The sequence below is a fragment of the Rhipicephalus microplus genome, unplaced genomic scaffold (genome assembly GCF_043290135.1).
Source record: "Rhipicephalus microplus isolate Deutch F79 unplaced genomic scaffold, USDA_Rmic scaffold_42, whole genome shotgun sequence".
NCBI classification, from domain to species: domain Eukaryota; kingdom Metazoa; phylum Arthropoda; class Arachnida; order Ixodida; family Ixodidae; genus Rhipicephalus; species Rhipicephalus microplus.
Window position 1 is genome coordinate 2,069,307 of NW_027464615.1, and position 17,166 is coordinate 2,086,472.

General features: G+C 45.3%; 1 protein-coding gene across 1 annotated transcript in view; it reads left to right on the top strand.

Annotated features, from left to right (window-relative positions):
* LOC142787044 (uncharacterized) overlaps nucleotides 1-17,166 on the top strand; it is an 88,495-nt gene that overhangs the window by 50,929 nt on the left and 20,400 nt on the right. The window contains exons 2-4 of the mRNA XM_075884675.1: nucleotides 4,327-4,460; nucleotides 4,522-4,613; nucleotides 8,461-8,553. Of these exons, the coding sequence (XP_075740790.1) occupies nucleotides 4,327-4,460; nucleotides 4,522-4,613; nucleotides 8,461-8,553 (319 nt within the window). The remainder of the gene's footprint in view (nucleotides 1-4,326; nucleotides 4,461-4,521; nucleotides 4,614-8,460; nucleotides 8,554-17,166) is intronic.

Consider the following 17,166-nt stretch of genomic DNA (forward strand, 5'->3'; position numbering starts at 1 on the left):
CATAAAGAGGGCAGTTGAATCGGGGACGGAGTTGCACAAGATACCGCGGCGACCAAAAATGCAGAGATGACGACGTCAGCGGCGACGATCAACTTTTTGGGTGAGCAAGGGAAATCTATGAATGTCGTGCCGAATGGAAACAAAACGAGTTGAACACGAGCGCAGTTCACGACCACATGATTAGCGGAAAGAAACTTCCATCCCAGGATGATTTCATGATTGATTGATTGATTGATTTGATGGATTGAGTGAAAACCACCATTTGATTATGAGAGACGCTGTAGTGGAGGGCTCCGGAAATTTTGACTACCTCGGGTTCTTTAACGTGCACCCAAATCTGAGTACACGGGCCTACAACATTTTCGCCTCCATCGGAAATGTAGCCGCCGCAGCCGGGAATCGAACCCGCGACCTGCGGGTCAGCAGCCGAGTACCTTAGCCACTAGACCACCGCGGCGGGGCTGATTTCATGAGACGCATGCAGAAGGACGAAAAATTCAACGACTAAATCGCTCCTTGAATCACACGAGCAGTGCATGTGGCAGAAGGTCAGACGTGCACTGAACTCGCTGTGTGCAAAGAAATTTTAATCAGTGAAGTCGTCACTTAGTTCACTTTGCGGCATAACACTTCACTAATTACACAAATAGCGGCACCTGTGTCGACAAGAGCAGTTGTAGCGAAACCGTACACAAACACGGCAGTTTAGCTAGTGGGCGAAAACTGAGGCCTTGGAAATTTAGTCGGTGGCGCAGCTCTTCCGTCAGGAACTGCAACTGTTAGTCTTCCTCCTGGGCGTGGTTGTAACGGCGAAGCATGGGGGAAGGAGACCGAAGACGGGGTGAAGGAGATCGACGTCGGCTTAAGTCTGGTCGACGTGAGCGGGGGTCAGGTGCATCAGGTGTCGCTTGCGATTTTGATTGCCGAGGTATGTTGCCGGAATGGTGAACATCATTATAATAAAATTCAAGGCGACGACAGTAGTGCGCGACATGTCCTGGAATACCCCGTTGGAGCAGACGGGCCGGTTATCCGGAGTACGCCAAGAGATTACAGGTGCTCGAGGTGGTGGATAGGGCCAATTTACCGGATAAACCGAAACTGGTGACCTGTAGTAGTTGGTGGCTGGACTGTATTAGGAGAGTGACGGTTGGGCAAGAGGTCCGCGCACAGCTTCTGCACAATTCAGCGTTGCAGCAACTGATATTTTGAACACGGGCGAAGGGAGAGCCACGGCAACTTGCGTCTGAACAGCACTGCGAAGTGAGCGGTCCAGTGCTGTGGGTGTCTCGTTGATGGTGGTCACAAGAGAGAGCTGTCAAGCAACTTCCTCTTGGATGTACTGTTGAATTTGAGGCATCAACAAGCTGTAGTCGGGGATACTGCTTTGGCAATCTAAAGCCGAAATATCCGCTGTTTGCTTATGAGCGCGACGTGTAGAATGTCGCTGCTTGCGCAGCTCATCGAAATTTTGACATAGCTGAATCACAGCCGTGACAGTCTCTGGGTCTTTGGCCACAAGCATATAAAAAGCGTCGTCATCAACGCCTTTCAATATATTCTTTATTCTGACAGCCCCCGTGATCTTTGCATCAACTTGCCTAAAGAAGCTGATCACATCCTCAATGCAGCTCGTGGACTTCTCACCTATTCGTTGAAATTGTCCCCGCAGGCCAAGTTCAGCGCGAAGCTTGCGCATGGCTGGACGAGCGATAAGCGAGGATACGGTCTCTTTGAAAACCAACCAGGTGGGGATGTCACCTTGGTGGTTGGTGAACCGTAGGTCGGCCAAATGAGTCAGGTAGAAGATGACGTGAGTCAGCTTCGCAGGGTTATCCTACTTGTTAATCACGCTGGCACGCTAGCACTCTGCGAGCCAGTTCTCGACACCATGATCTTCAGTGCCGTTGTATACTGGTGAGTCACGGAGACGAAGTACACCAGGGCACATGACAGGCGGCGGCGTGGAAGAGGCTTGTGGGGCATCGATGCGCTCAGTCATCGCGGAATCAGATGATAGCTTACGGCCGCGGAGCACCAGGACAGTAAGTGGCGCATCACCTTGTGTCTTTTTTTCTTATCTTCGCTGCACCTTGTGCCTGGCAGCGTATTATATAAAGATAAATGGGGAAGGCAATCGCCACTGCCTGAAGACCACGAAGTGGTGGAAGTGCTATCGGAACGAAGATGTGGCCGTATATCCCAATGGCGCGCAAACATTTTGTGCAAGCGCAAGTTTCTCTCTTTAGAGTTAGACATTGGGGTCATCCATCTCGCTGTATATGCTTCAACTCTAACCTCGCTGCGATGAAAAACAACCTAGAAATATTCTAACATTATATAAATGAAACCACCTAGATAAAACATTGCAACAATCTAAAAGCAACCAGGTGATACTTCAGTACTGCCCAGCTTCATTGTTTCAAGCTTTGTGTGGCTTATAGCATTCTTCTACATATCTTCGCTCACAATTTGCTCCTATGGTAACGTAGTTATCAGTGAACACTTTTTGTACACTATTCGTGAGCCGGAAATTAAAAACGTAAGTATCGCACAAGAACTTTATGAAAGTCTACACAAATGCAGAAAAAAAAACTTGCTTATGAGAATGGTCTTCAATCTCAAGTGGCAGGCGACTGAACGCACCGAACTAGATTGTCTCATCCGCAAGGCGTACAAACGCGCGATCGGATTACCGGCCAATACCAGCACGGAAAAAATTCTCGAGCTGGGGTTGCACAATACTCTAGATGAGGTATTCGAAGCACACAACATCGCCCAGTACGAACGTCTGGCGAAGACCAGAACTGGTCGGCAAATCCTCGAGACACTGGGTATCAACTACCATACGCAGCGCGGCGAAAAGGTCGGGATACCCAGACGTATTCGTGAGCGCATCGTCGTTCTGCCGTTGCCTAAGAACATGCACCCGACACATCACATCGGTCGGCGCAACAGGCGCGCCCAAGACCTTGAAAAGAAATTCGGCAATAGCAAAGACACAGTTTACGTGGACGCGGCCTGTTACGACTGCCACCGCGGCTTCGCGGTCGCAATCACGGATCATGTAGGAACTTGCGTCACGAGTGCGACGATAAGCACGGAAGAGACGAAGGCGGTAGAAGAAGCTGCGATAGCCCTCGCGATAGCCACCATGGACGCCGAGGTAAGAATAGGCGACTCGCAGGCGGCGATACGCAACTACGCCAGCGGCTGCATCTCCCGCGAAGCGGCCCGCATTCTCCAAATTCACGAACGCAACATCTGCCGCAAAAACGACAGTTGTCTCGTATGGACCCCCGCCTACACGAACCCTCCGCTTGCGGGCAATGCGACTGCCCACGCCGCGGCTCGAGGACCTACACGCCGAGCTGCGACGCCTGCCGACAGTCCCGATGTCTCGCACACTTCGACAGCGATGCGGGAATGGACGTGGGGGGATCGCATGACCACTTTCAGAGACATCACGCAACACTACAGACTGAACAAATGCAAATGTCCACCACCCCACGGCAAACTAAACAAGAAACAGCAGGTTGCCTGGAGACAACTACAGACACACACGTACCCGAATCTGGTGATCCTTCGCCTCATCTACCCAGGCATTTATACGTCCGACGCGTGTAAGGCGTGCGGAGCCAGAGCGACGCTGCAGCACATGCTGTGGAAGTGTACCGGTAACGTGCAGCAGTCCCCTACGAACCCGGTAGACATGGCAGTCTCGAACCGCGAGGCGCGATGGGAGGCGGCTCTGCTCAGCCATGACCTTGCCGATCAACTGTGGGCCGTCCGGCAAGCCCAGGATGCCGCCCGGGTCCAAGGACTCGAGGTTGTCACCTAGGCCGGGGTGCTTGTTGCCCCACCCCGCTCAATGACACCGGACATGTTCAATAAAGTTTTTACTCACTCACTATGAGAATGGTATAATGATCCGCCTGTCATCAATGAGGTTATTCTTTTCACGTTTTTCATTGTGACTTAGGCTATATCAGCGAACAACCAAAGCAGCAGAAAAGTTGTATTAAAATATTTTTATTTTTAAAAACAAAACCAACAATGGTCAATGTTACCAGCAAACATTGCTGATGCTGTCCATGAGATCCTTGTTGTTGCTGATAATGTACGTGATTCGGAATACCTGATGCGACTATTATACATGCTCTGCCAATAATGTTTAAAAAACATAGTTTCCTTCTACGAGTGAAGTTGTGCCTGAAAGTGGTGCAATGAACGTGTTGAATCTTTTCAGTCGTAGGTTATTGGAAGTCTTCTTTCACACCTGCCTACGAAGTACTAAGGTGTTGCGAAATACTACCTTTTTTTCAGTTTTACTCGACATCTGCAAAAATAGTCACATTATATACGACGATGGGGGAAGGTGAATGCAAAACTGATAAAGTAACTCATGCAAACCAGTATAGTGCCGACTTTCAAAGAAAATTTCACAACCGTGCTAAAAAGTAAGTATTCATTAGACAGTTCTTCAAAAATTGCCATACTAAAAGAGCGACTTCCACACAGGCAACCACTGAATCTAGTGGGAAAGTTCATCAATGACCGTTATGTCTGGAATTCAGTGAAGTTAGATGCCATGGACGTCAGGAAAAAGAATGGTAATGTATCTATGCAAACGATTTGGAGACTTTTATCTCGTGTGCAATATCGAAATTCTTCCCAGTTAGCAGCGTCTGCGTTCTGCTGCTCTCACCATGTTCGGCTTGTAAACGCGGGTGTGCTAAACAGTTATGTTAAAATTAAATCACCATTTGTGTTTCATTTATAATAATATAATAAAGCAGTTATAACTCATACTTTTTCGTAGTTTCATTCGACAAAGTGAAATTCTGCCGTTCTTAAGTCACGGGGCATAACGTTTTAATACAGAAACAATAATAACAGCATAATCACATCACTAAGTTGTACCAGTAGAAACGTTTCGTTAAAGTAGCGCCGTCTAGGGAATCGTGCGTGCTATGTTGAAGTGGCAGCACGTGACAGCTACTTCGGGGCTCAAGCAGAAAGAAAACACGTGCGTTGTGCCTCCTCTTGGCCAAGGGCTCATGGCAAGTCCTGAAGAAGGAGTCGCGTGGCTTCAGTGAAAACTGTTTGCGTTTAGAGGCTCGGACACGGTCAATCACGCCGTGTCATAGCAGGTACAAGTAGATGTCTCCAAGCTGTGTGCACCCTATATTGCCATCGTTAACTAGGCGTTCAAACAGTGAATAGCATGAAGCTCATGTCCCACGCTGCGGCGGCAGCAATTCTTCACACCATAAGTTCATTGAGTTAAGCCAAATCAGGCGCAAAATGTGCTAGCTCCTAGCCTATACTTATGACATTTGGATTTGTTGCTCTTCCATTCATTGGTTCTCACTTCCGGTGAAACAGACTTTTCAATGTAGCCGAGCTAAAGCATATGGTAGTTCAGAAACGGCAACACATAGCAAGCTTGTTTTGTCCAAACGCGCACCTGTGTTACAAAGTGAGCCGCAAACCATCTTTAATGAAGTCCTTCGCCATACGTGCGAACGTCCCGTTGTCGACTTCTCTCCTATCGCCGCTTGTTGCAAACGAGTAAGTGATCGTTCCCCTGGCAGTTCCGCTGCCGCCTCAGTGTAACCGTTTCAAACAGCCAATGCTTTTTAGAGTACCGCGCTCCACTCGCACGTCTTTAGGCCGAGGACAACTTTGGGCATAACACTATTGGATCATTGTGCTTTGTGCGTGTGGGAAATTGAGAGGTGTTGTAGGGGCGGGAAAGCTGTGTGAGTTTAGGTTGTTCCATGTGCCCTTTCTCAGGATGGCATAAAGCTGAGCGCGAATAAAGGCCGCGGAATTGTTTTTCAATATCGCGGTTTTGATCTGTGGCTCAAAAATCCAGCCTACGTTTTCTTGCACGATTGCTTCCCATTTGGAACGTCTTTCCGCAACCAGACTATCTTAAAGTCTGTCAAGAAAAAAGGGGCTTCTCGTTGACCTCGGATTACGAGCATTGCAAATGAGGTGAGCCAGCTTATTTTATCTCAACAGTTTGAGCTTTGGACTCTTCAGTTCCTCCATCGCCCGTTCAAGGCTGTCTAGTTAAGGTTATCTACTCTTAATGCCAAATGAGAAGGATGTGTTTATGAGAGGCAATCGGGCAGCAGAAAGATCGACACTTTGCTAACAATAAAACGAAGCTTGCAAGAACCGAGGTTCACAACCAGGTCGTGCGTCACATGCTAACGCAGTGCTTACGTTCGACGAGTCCAATTGCATGAAAATTTATGCGACAGCGTCGAATTGAAGTACCTTTGTAACACTAGATTATGGACTCTCAAGGACTGTCTCAGGAGGACATCCGGCAACAGTTAGTAATTAGGCAAACTTTAGTAAAACTGTTCAGGTTTAGCTATTAGAAATTGTGTGCGACACGAACAGAAAGGACTGTATTGGATGAAAAGCTGCTCTTGTTTGTAGAGTTCTATGTGTCCTATGCTAAGATGGTATCACACTGAGCACCAAAAGGGATGCAGTAGGACCTCGATAACGCAATATACCAAAATCGTTACACCTAAATTACTGATGAGTCTTCCACGGCCTCTGATAATAAATCACTGAGATAATGTCGGCAAGATATTTGCGCAACATTAACTTTTGAAAAATGAATAAGCAGGGTAATTGATTGCTTAGCTCCTTGGCCATATCCTACAACGTAACCGCCCATACTATATAACTTCGTTGATATTTACCGTGGTTTTCGTGGTGTTGGTTTCTCGTGGTACCAGCGGTACAATTCAGCAGTTGACAAAGATCGAAAGAAGTTCCGACTAGCAGAAAAATTTTCACAGTTTTGAGCAGCTTTTCGAAAGTGTGATATGAAAAATGGAATTATCCGTTTTTACAATGAACATGGAACGACATGCAGCCAAATTGGTAAAACTTGGGGAGCGCCGATAAATTTTTATACATGGTACCACAAGGTCATCCATAACTCATAATAAAATTACACAAGAAAACGTGTAGTTTTTCGGGGAGGAAAGATTTGTGGAGTTACTAGTACGCTATAGATTATCCGGCCACCCCACCTACAACGGTTACGGAAGAAGTTACAGATGCCCTTTTGACGCTGTGGACGCCCGTAGGCACGCTCTTCCTCTCTTTTCCCGTGCTCGATAAGTTCATAGAAGACATTGGCCTACGTTAGTTTAGAGGTGCACGCTGATTGAACCGACACGATTATGGCAGGGATGGCTGTGGCCTTCAGCTCAACGCGGAAGAGCAAGTTAGGCTGATGTTCCTGATGTGTGGCTGCTATCTTCCTTGTCACCCATGGGCCCAAGGAAGCTTGTTAGGTCGCAACACCGACGTTCAAGAATGATGCGATCACTACCTATGAAAATGTCGTAGAAGTTACGGCATCGCTGAGCTCGACACCCAATTAGCATACCAAGTTCACGCGCACACCAAGTTTGCAAACTCAGCTTAGCACGCCGAGTTTGCGAATCTCTCAAAAAATGTTCTACTCGTACAAAAGAAATCTACGAAGAGTAGACATGTTCATGCTTACCTCATACACTGGCATCGAGAATGATGTGGTAAACAGAGCAGTACTAACCCTGCAAACGGTAGTCGGCGTGTTCACTTACTACGCCCTTCCTCAAGCGTCACAGCAGTGGAGCCGCAATTATGTTTAGGACTGCAAACTGAAGAAGAACAATATTGCACAGAATGAGATGCATAAAAACAAACAAAAATTGTTGCCTACATTTTACAGTATCTAGTAACGAATGCCCCAAGTATTTAACAAACTGCTGCTAATGAACACGATTTCTATTGCGAATCCGCTAGGCTTGAAAAAATATTTAGGAGGAATATATAGACACCCAAATTTTTGTCTTTGTCGTGGAACAAAAGCGAACGCCCTGTCTCTGCCCTTTGAAACAATGAGCTGCCGCAGCAAAAGGTGGAAATAGTGTGATTGCTTCCGTAGTTTCCTCAATAAAACGCTACCTCACCCTTCGTGTGTTTGAAGTTAGCACCATATGCAAAGTTAATGCAATGTACCTGTGACCAAGAACACATTTCTTACCGGGTGGTTGCGGGCTGACCTAAAAATTAATTATTTTAACTGGACCTGAAAGAATTACAAGCTAACCCACCGGTGCACCAGCTCTTCAGAACAAATGAGAAGTTGCATGTTGGCTGATGAAATGAAATTGGTTCATTTTTTAAGCGGAATTTGCTATTGTATACGAAGCACTCTGAGTGATATAAACAAATCGCAGAAGAATTAAGGTTTCCAGAAGTGACGAAGGATGCACTTCAACGTCATTTTTTCTTCAGTTCACAAAATGAACCTGCTAGCAAGCTATATTGTATTTTTTGCTAGCTATTCAAACCAACATACCACCTACGAAAAGTTCTACAAAATATTACCTTGCCTATACCATAACACCTGACACCAAATCACACCTGCAGGTGGGGAACACTACTCCTACGAGCGGCTATTCAATGTGTTTGACAGCTACACATGCGGTATCTTCTTTGTATCAAAGGAAAAACATAGAGGAGGTAAGATGATATTGCGTCATATTTCAAATTTTTTATTGATGCTGCCCATTTGTTGTGCCCTTTGTTGTACCTTGCGTGACTCAATGAAACGGTATCCTGTTAATGTTTTTTTCGTGAATAAGCCAAAAATATTTTGTTTTCAAAAGAATGAGAACGCTCGTACGAAACGGATGTTCGCATTTTGTAGTTTTAATAAATAAAAAAGCTGTTATGAAAATACAGGGCATTTATTTACTACTCTGGTGAAGTATGTAACTTTGCATCTCTCTATGTCTAATGCTATGGTGTGTGAGATCTTTAACAAGATGTTGTTTTTTGACGCGGTCCACGGTAAGTGAGTAGCCAGCTTAATGCCGTCTTTCGCTAACACGATAGTTACAGTTGGTTTTAGGTGCACACTACAAAGCATTGCGCTGAAACATGAATATGAAAAGAAAGCTGGATTCCCATGAAATATACGATTAATTAGGCATAAGTAATTGAGGTTTCACAATGTTGGTGGTAATGCGAAATACACTTCTTATTAGAACCTTATCTGCGACAAACATGAGTCGGAAAAGCAGAAGATATTATGATTATATCACAATAAATGTATGGCGCAAATTTCAAAATTATAAGCATCAGTTTATTATTCCTGAGAATACTTGATACAAAAAATTCCAAGAAAACTCCCTAAAGCACCTAAAAAGGGTACCAAGAATGTTGTGAAGAGCTGTTGAACAACACACAAGTATATATAGGCAATCTTCAGTAGATATCGAATAAGAACGTCCACTTATTTGCCTGGAATTTCATGAGCCCATTTTCTTTAGAGAACAATAACTTAAATCTTTTTAAGAGACATCTTTTCGAAATGGCGTTCATAGGTGCAAGTAGTATTTCAGCAGGTGGACCATATATTCTAAGAGGGGGTGACTACAACCGGCGCAATAATCAAAACGCGGGGACAAGCCACGTTCGGCCCTTCTGCTAAGGTAACAATACACTGTGGCATATTGTACACTTTATCACAGCGAAAATGTATTTGTTACACCTGCTCGTTGATGTACATTTTATTTCGTGTAAATGATGTTCTTAGTTTTTTATATAATTTATTGATATAACCTGGAATTTATATTCAGTACCCTAATACACGAATTATTATATTTTTGTTCATTTTGTCTCGCACAAAGCCAAACTGATCAGCTGTTTCGAATGCAAGCTCTGGCTGCTTTAACTGATCTTCACTGTTGAGCCATGGATGTTTGACCGGGACGTTTCGTGTATTTGCGTGCTTATTGCAAACGTTTATACATGATTTCTTCTGATATGTGTAGTCGTAAAAAATTAGAACGTTGGGTCATAGGTAGAATGGACGCTACACCAATGAGTTTCAAAGAATACTAAAATACGTAAATCGTTTTATTGTTTACATATTGTTAAACAAAACTTGTGTACACATCTGAAAATGTCGACAACAGTAACTCAAACACCAATGAAAAACTTTAGAGGCACAACATGGTTACCAAGTTGACACGTAGTCTTTCAAAAGTGCGTCTGTAGTCAAAGTCATCTTTCACGCTTAGATGTATGCAGAAATGAATTCCCGGAATGCCCGTTTTACAACGGAGTGAAGTGTCTTGGTAACAAAAATTACGTAAAAAGTGCATAAGATAATATCACAAGAAATGGGTATAAAAATTGCCATGCAAGGAGTCGAACTCACAACCACATGCGCCTAGCCTATGGCAAAATTCGTTGCGTCTGTGTCACATGCGGTGAGGGCTTTTCGAACACGTCTTGGTGTGTCACAGTGCTGTCGGTCAGCGGGGTGGTGTGGCTGCTTGAAAGCGGTAAAATGAATTTATCCATGATGACCATGGCCTCCGCGAATCGGTTATGCAACGCTCCATGCTATGCGTTTGTCCCAATCAGTGCGTTTCTAATAAAAGTACAATTTCATCAATCCCTTAACTCAGCGTGGTGTGACGACCTTAGTTCAAGCTTGGGCCTCGCTTACAACATCCATACACACAAACAAAATTGCGGGATCCTACGTTCAGTGGAAATTGAAGATATGCGAAGCACGAATGACCAAGGCTGATACGTCACTTTAAAATCAGCACAACGTTACAAGGTGTAGTACACAGTAAATACACGTAGAAATATGACGCACATTTACGTACCTAGATAAGGCTCCAGTACGCTGTTTAGGGTCGCGTAACGACTGCATCACTGACATTTGCAAAAGCACCACCAACAATGGTAGGTATGCAAGTTTTGTCATACATAACTACATGTCACGTTGAACATGTTTGCGCCTGAAATTTGAGTTCATCTTCCATTCACGTCACGTTATAGCAAATTTGGTATATGTGAAGCTAGCAAAGTGGCCGTTAGCACGGGTGCACAATGAGCGTGGTATGTAGTTATGTTCTTACATGATAGGCGTGTCACGGTTATCACAGTGATAGGCGTGTCACATGTCATGGTGATAGGCACGGTGTCACGGTGATAGGCATGTCACGGTGATAGGCGTGTCACATTGCAGCAGTAAAACTTGCCAAATCACACTTTCTTCAGCGCACCCTTCCTTCTATGCTTATTAACGACCCTAAAAAATTTTGGCGTGTGATCACTCCTTCTAAAACGAATATTATTACATTGACTGGGCAGATGGTTCCATTATACCCAGTAGCAAATGTTCTTCCCTACTCAATGCAGTTTTTTGCCAGAACTTTCTTGTTTCTTGTAACCCCTCAATACCTGAACTTCAGAACTGTAATTATCTCTCCATGGACCCCATTGTTACTGACCCAGGTGGTGTAAGTAAAATAATCCAGTCACTGAAACCCTCATCGAGCCCCGGTGTTGACCTTATTATTACGAAGTTCTAAAAAAGTACTGTTGTGTATTCCTCTATTATTTTGTGCAAAATATTCCAGTAGACCCTCGACACGAGCATCCTGCCGGCGGATTGGGAAGTCGGGAAGGTGGTGCCACTCCATAAGTCCGGTAACAAACACACGCCTAACAATTTCCGACCCATATCACTAACAAGCATTCCATGCAAAATTCTCGAACATGTAATTTTTTCCCATCTGGTCAAATTTCTTGAATTTAACTCTTTCTTCTCACCCACGCAACATGGTTTTCGAAAGAAGTTCTCGTGCGAGACCCAATTGCTTTCATTAACCCACAAGCTACACTTAATTTTAGACCGCCGTTCATCCGCTGATTGTATCTTCCTCGACTTCTCCAAGGCTTTTGACAAAGTGTCTCACAAACTACTCCTTTACAAACTAAGCAAGTTCAATCTAGATCCTAAGTTGTTTGCATGGATTGAGTATTTCCTTTCTAATCGTTTCCAGTTCGTCACAGCCAATAACTATGACTCTTCACCCAGTTCTGTTCATTCCGGCGTTCCCCAGGGCTCTGTCTTGGGACCACTTTTGTTTTTAATATACGTTAATGACCTACCTAGCTGTGTTCTCTCTAATATTCACTTGTTTGCAGATGACTGTGTTATTTTTCGAGAAATTAACAACGATAACGACGTTACGGCACTGCAATCGGACATAAATGCAATTTCTAACTGGTGTGAGCAATGGTTAATGGAACTTAATACAACTAAATGCAAAGTCTTACGCATTTCAAGAACAGCCCTTTCGACGGGTTCCTATTACCTTAACAACACACTTCTTCAACCTGTGACGTCGTACTGATACCTGGGAATTCACATAACAACTGATCTTACCTGGTCGCTTCATATTAATACCGTTATTAATAATGCTAATCGCCTGCTTGGCTACCTTCGCCGCAACTTCTTTTCTGCACCTACCTCTATAAAAACACTTTTGTATAAAACATTGGTTCGTTCTAAACTCGAATATGCATCATCCATTTGGGACCCGAGCCAGGACTATCTGGTGACATCACTTGAGCTCGTGCAGAACAACGCAGCACGTTTCATTCTCGGTAATTTCACCCGTGCGGCAAGTGTCACGTCCATAAAAAACTTGCTTCAATTACCCACTCTAACTTCGCGCCGTAAACACTCTCGCCTCTGTCTCTTTCACAAAATTTACTACCATAATTCGCCCCTATTCAGTGAGTTAATTACTCCTCCTTCATATATTTCTTCTCGTATGGATCACCGACACAAAGTAGGAACAATACCATGCAACACCAACGCCTTCTTTCAGTCATTTATTCCTCGGACGTCACAAGATTGGAACCGCCTTCCCGGACTGACCGCCGCAATCGAAGACAACCATCAGTTTCGTGCAGCACTAGCTAACATTGTATGATTAGGGCCCATGTATGTTTGTACTTATCTGCTTACTACTTTTGTCGCTGCTCTTTAGTTTTTTGTATAACCTTGTAACCCACTCCCCTCTGAAATGCCTGTAGGCCTTGAGGGTACAAATAAATAAAAAAAATCATGTTTGCACCAGCCGTATATATTCGTCATACATTCACATCATGTAACACCAAACTTGGTATAAGTGATGCTAGCGAAACAGCCGAGAGCGCGCTATAGGTGTTGCCTGTTATCATGTTTCAGACGCGCAAGTGATCATTATCATGTTTGGACGTGTCATTTACTTTCACCATCTATTCAAGTCACGAAATACCAAGTTTGGTATACGTAAAGCTAGTGAAACGGCCGTAAGCACGCTATGAGCGTAGCATGTAGCCTTTTTTTACATGACACGCATGTCATGATTAACATGTTTGAACGCGGCATTAGATGTCGTCTTCCGTTCACGCCACGCAATGCCAAATTTGGCAAACTAGAAGCTAGCATACCAGCCACGAGAGCATCAAGAGCATGGCAGACGTTCATGTTCTTACGAGAGACGCATTTCATGATTGTAATGTTTGCACCAGTCATATACTTTCGTCATCCATTCACGTACTATAATACCAAAGTCGGTATACACGAAGCTAGCGAAACGACCGCAAGAGCACCATGAGCGTTGCGTATAGTCATGACTTACATGACATGCATATCATGATTTCCGCGTTAGGGCCTGTCTCTTATGGTCACCATGAAGTCATATCATATTATACCAGTTTTGCAATATGTCATGGGAACGAAACTACCGCAAGAGCAGCGAAACCATGAAATGTAAATAATGACACCCATGACAAGCGTGTCACAACTTAAAATTTATGACTTGTCACTTATGCGTGTTATTCATTCATGTTATGCCATACCAATTTTCGTATAGATTCCTTATGCGAAATAGCAAGATTATAGATAGATAGATAGATAGATAGATAGATAGATAGATAGATAGATAGATAGATAGATAGATAGATAGATACGTGCTGGTGAGACAGGCTAATGTCTTAGTTGTTTTACGAGAGTTCACATAATTTGAGTGCAACATCTTGCTTCTCTATTAAAGCGAGCAAAGTTCCTAATGTCTTTGTTTCATGTAAAACGATAGAAACGGTGTCCGCGCTGAGTCCCTCTCTTTATTGAGGAAGTGTTTCAAGGTTTCGAACCCCTGCAATTTCGATGGAGGCGAAAATGCTGTAGGCCCGCGTGCTCAGATTTGGGTGCACGTTAAAGAACCCCGGGTGGTCGAACTTTCTGGACTCCCCCCACTATCTCTCATAATCATAAGGTGGTTTTGGGACGTTAAACCAGCCAAGTCGAACAATCAAGGTTTCCTACCCCGTAATATGCTGAGCCTTGGTCGAAATTTACACTGTGTAAATTAGCACACGATGAACCAGGAATTATTTTTCAGCAACATATGACAGACGGCTGCTGCGCGTTTTGACAAAGTGTCGCAAGATGTATTTCAGCTTTCGGAAATAACAAAATACTAGAACAGCACAGTGAAGGGATTATTCATGTTTACTAGGGATAATGCCTTAGGTACCTCATCAAGCGCGAGAGCTTCTCGTCGACGTCAACACCCGCGATAAAAAATCACCTCAATTTGACGTGCTACATATTGTAAGGATGACGTCATAAAATTCCAAAAGTTGCAACCTGATTGTTGCCACAATTATTGCCGCATATTGTCTGTCTCGAGTATTTTGATCGCCCTGTTGCACTGCAAGTGCTACCGTGCGCAAACCGCGCACAATGGCCAAGAGCAGTAGACGTACTTGTACAGAGTTCTCATGCAATGACGCACCCAGCGCGAGCCTTAGAGTTTCTTCTAGAACGGTCGTGTCCACATGTGCTCTGCGAATTTTCCGGTTCCATTGTGAAAATTTGTGTGTGCGATCGATTTCGACTATTGCCATGGCTTTCTGAACTTGTTCCACATCGACTGAAATCAACCACAGTTGTAAGCGACTGGAACGCTTTATTTCAGAAGGCCAAACACAACTTCCTATCGTGCGAGCTCGACAAAGTCATCGCCGCCATGTGGGCGGCGGCAGGAACGTAACCTTGCGCGTAGCGCGTGTGCTCGATGGCTCTCGCGAATGAACCCTCAGACGCTATTGCGCGTCCCGGACCCTCGCGGATGACGAACACGTGACGCTAAGACCTTGATAATGTGAATTTTGAAGACTCTACAGCTAACAGCTTCTCACTGTCATATAGAACCAACGATCAGAACTCTGAGACCAACAGCAAAAACCAAGCGGATAGAGCCTGGCAAACGGTGCTCACTCTGAGGAAGAAAAAAGCTCTTGCGAAAGAAAAGAAGGTTAAGTCCATAGATTTTTTGACGATTTTGTACCACCAACAAATATTTACTGCTGTATTGCCCCCATAAAGATAAACGGTCAGCAACACTCAGTCAATGCTTACGTAGCGACAAGCGAAGGGACATTTAAAGGCATCATTCACGGCTTAGATTCCCACACGACGCCTGAAGCACTAAAAGCTAATATCCACCTAAACACACAAGGGGTCGAAATTACGGATGCACGTATGCTTAAAACCACCAAAATTGCCGTTGTAACAATTTTTCGAGGCATTGCACCTTGGTACGTCTATTACATTGGTGGAGAACTTGCTTGCTACCTCTACAAGGTTACCACCCAGGTGTGCAAAGTGTTCCATAAGGTTGGTCCCCGTTCAGACGTCTGCCCCCAGCCGGACAATCAAGTGTGTCACGTTTGTGGACATAGGGACCCTGCAGCCGAACACGAGTGCTCTCCGAAGTGTGCAGCTTGTGGCGAGGGTCGTTTGACAGACGACCGATGTTGCAGGACACGACTCAAATCTCCGCAGAAAAGAACCTCAAGGGCTACTGCGCACCAGCCTTCCTGAACGACACTTCACCGAAGCCACCTCAACATCCCCGCTGGTTCAGTTTTGATGATAGAAAATCTGCCTTGTACAACTGGCCGGAGTTGCCAGAGACCCGCACATGGTTCAGCTCTTTAGATACAAACCTAGATCGAGATACTGGACCCGGAAGGACTCTATTCACAAGACCCTACCTCATTCACACTTACACAAGTCACCTAAATTTGAGGCTCCAGGCTCTGCGATTAAGCAAGCACCCGAACATGGCGAGATAAGTTATGTACGAGTTGCTTCACTCACTGCTCCTATTACGGCTAATCCGGAATATCAAAACAAAAATCTGTCAGAGCTAACACGAGGAAGATGTAGCCTTGACAGCGTTCAGTTTTCGAACTATTTTTTTATTATCGCGCTGCACCCGCCACGCGGCCCAATGCCAACTTCTTGTTCCTTGACGAGCGCCGAATTCTGTGGCGCTACAGGGCTCCCCCCCCCCCCGTAGAGCGAGAGCCGTAGGAGTCCCCAGATCAGTCGCCCAGTGGACATGCTTGGATGTGGGCATCCAGACTGAAGATTGAAACCCACGGCCGCGAGAGCAGCGATATACGCAGGTTTCAGTCGATGAGCAGCCACGACGTCTTCACGGCCATTGATGTCCAGCGTGTACGTCTTAGGTGTACGATGGAGTGCGCGGAATGGGCCATCATAGGCTGGTGTGAGTGGTGGCCGTATTTGGTCACGCCAAACAAACACGTGACTGCAGTCATGCAGATCCTGGCTGAAGAAGACAGACTGGGGGTGTCGGTCGGCAGGAATCACAGGAGCAAGGTACCGAAACGTGGTGCGCAGCTCTCGAATGTACGGGGAGGCATCGTGAGCGGAAGGTGGCAATTTTGCCTCGAAGAATTCTCCTGGAAAACGCAGGAAAACGCCAAAGACTTGTTCGGCCGATGAGCAGCCGAGATCCACTTTCAATGGTGATCGCATGTCTATAGGTATGAAGGGAAGGTGGTCGAGCCAACGTTCCCTTGTCTGGTGAGCAGTGAGGGCCGCTTTCAGTAGTCGAGGAAGTTGTTCGACCATGCCATTGGCGGAAGGATGGTAGGAAGTAGTGTGGATGTGTCAAATGCCCAAGATATTGGCAAGTGCGGTGAAAAGGGCCGATTGAAATGGACGACCGCGATCAGTGGTGACGACAGAAGGGCATCGAAAGCACGACACCGAGCTATTTGTGAAAGCCTTGACAACTGTTGGTGCTGTAATGTCGGAAATCAGAAACGCTGGCCACCTGGTGACACGATCCACACATGTCAGCAGGTAACAGACTCCTTGCGATGACGGAAGAGGGCCGACCATGTCAAGATGGACATGGGAAAACTTTGCGTCTGGACGGAACACCACCT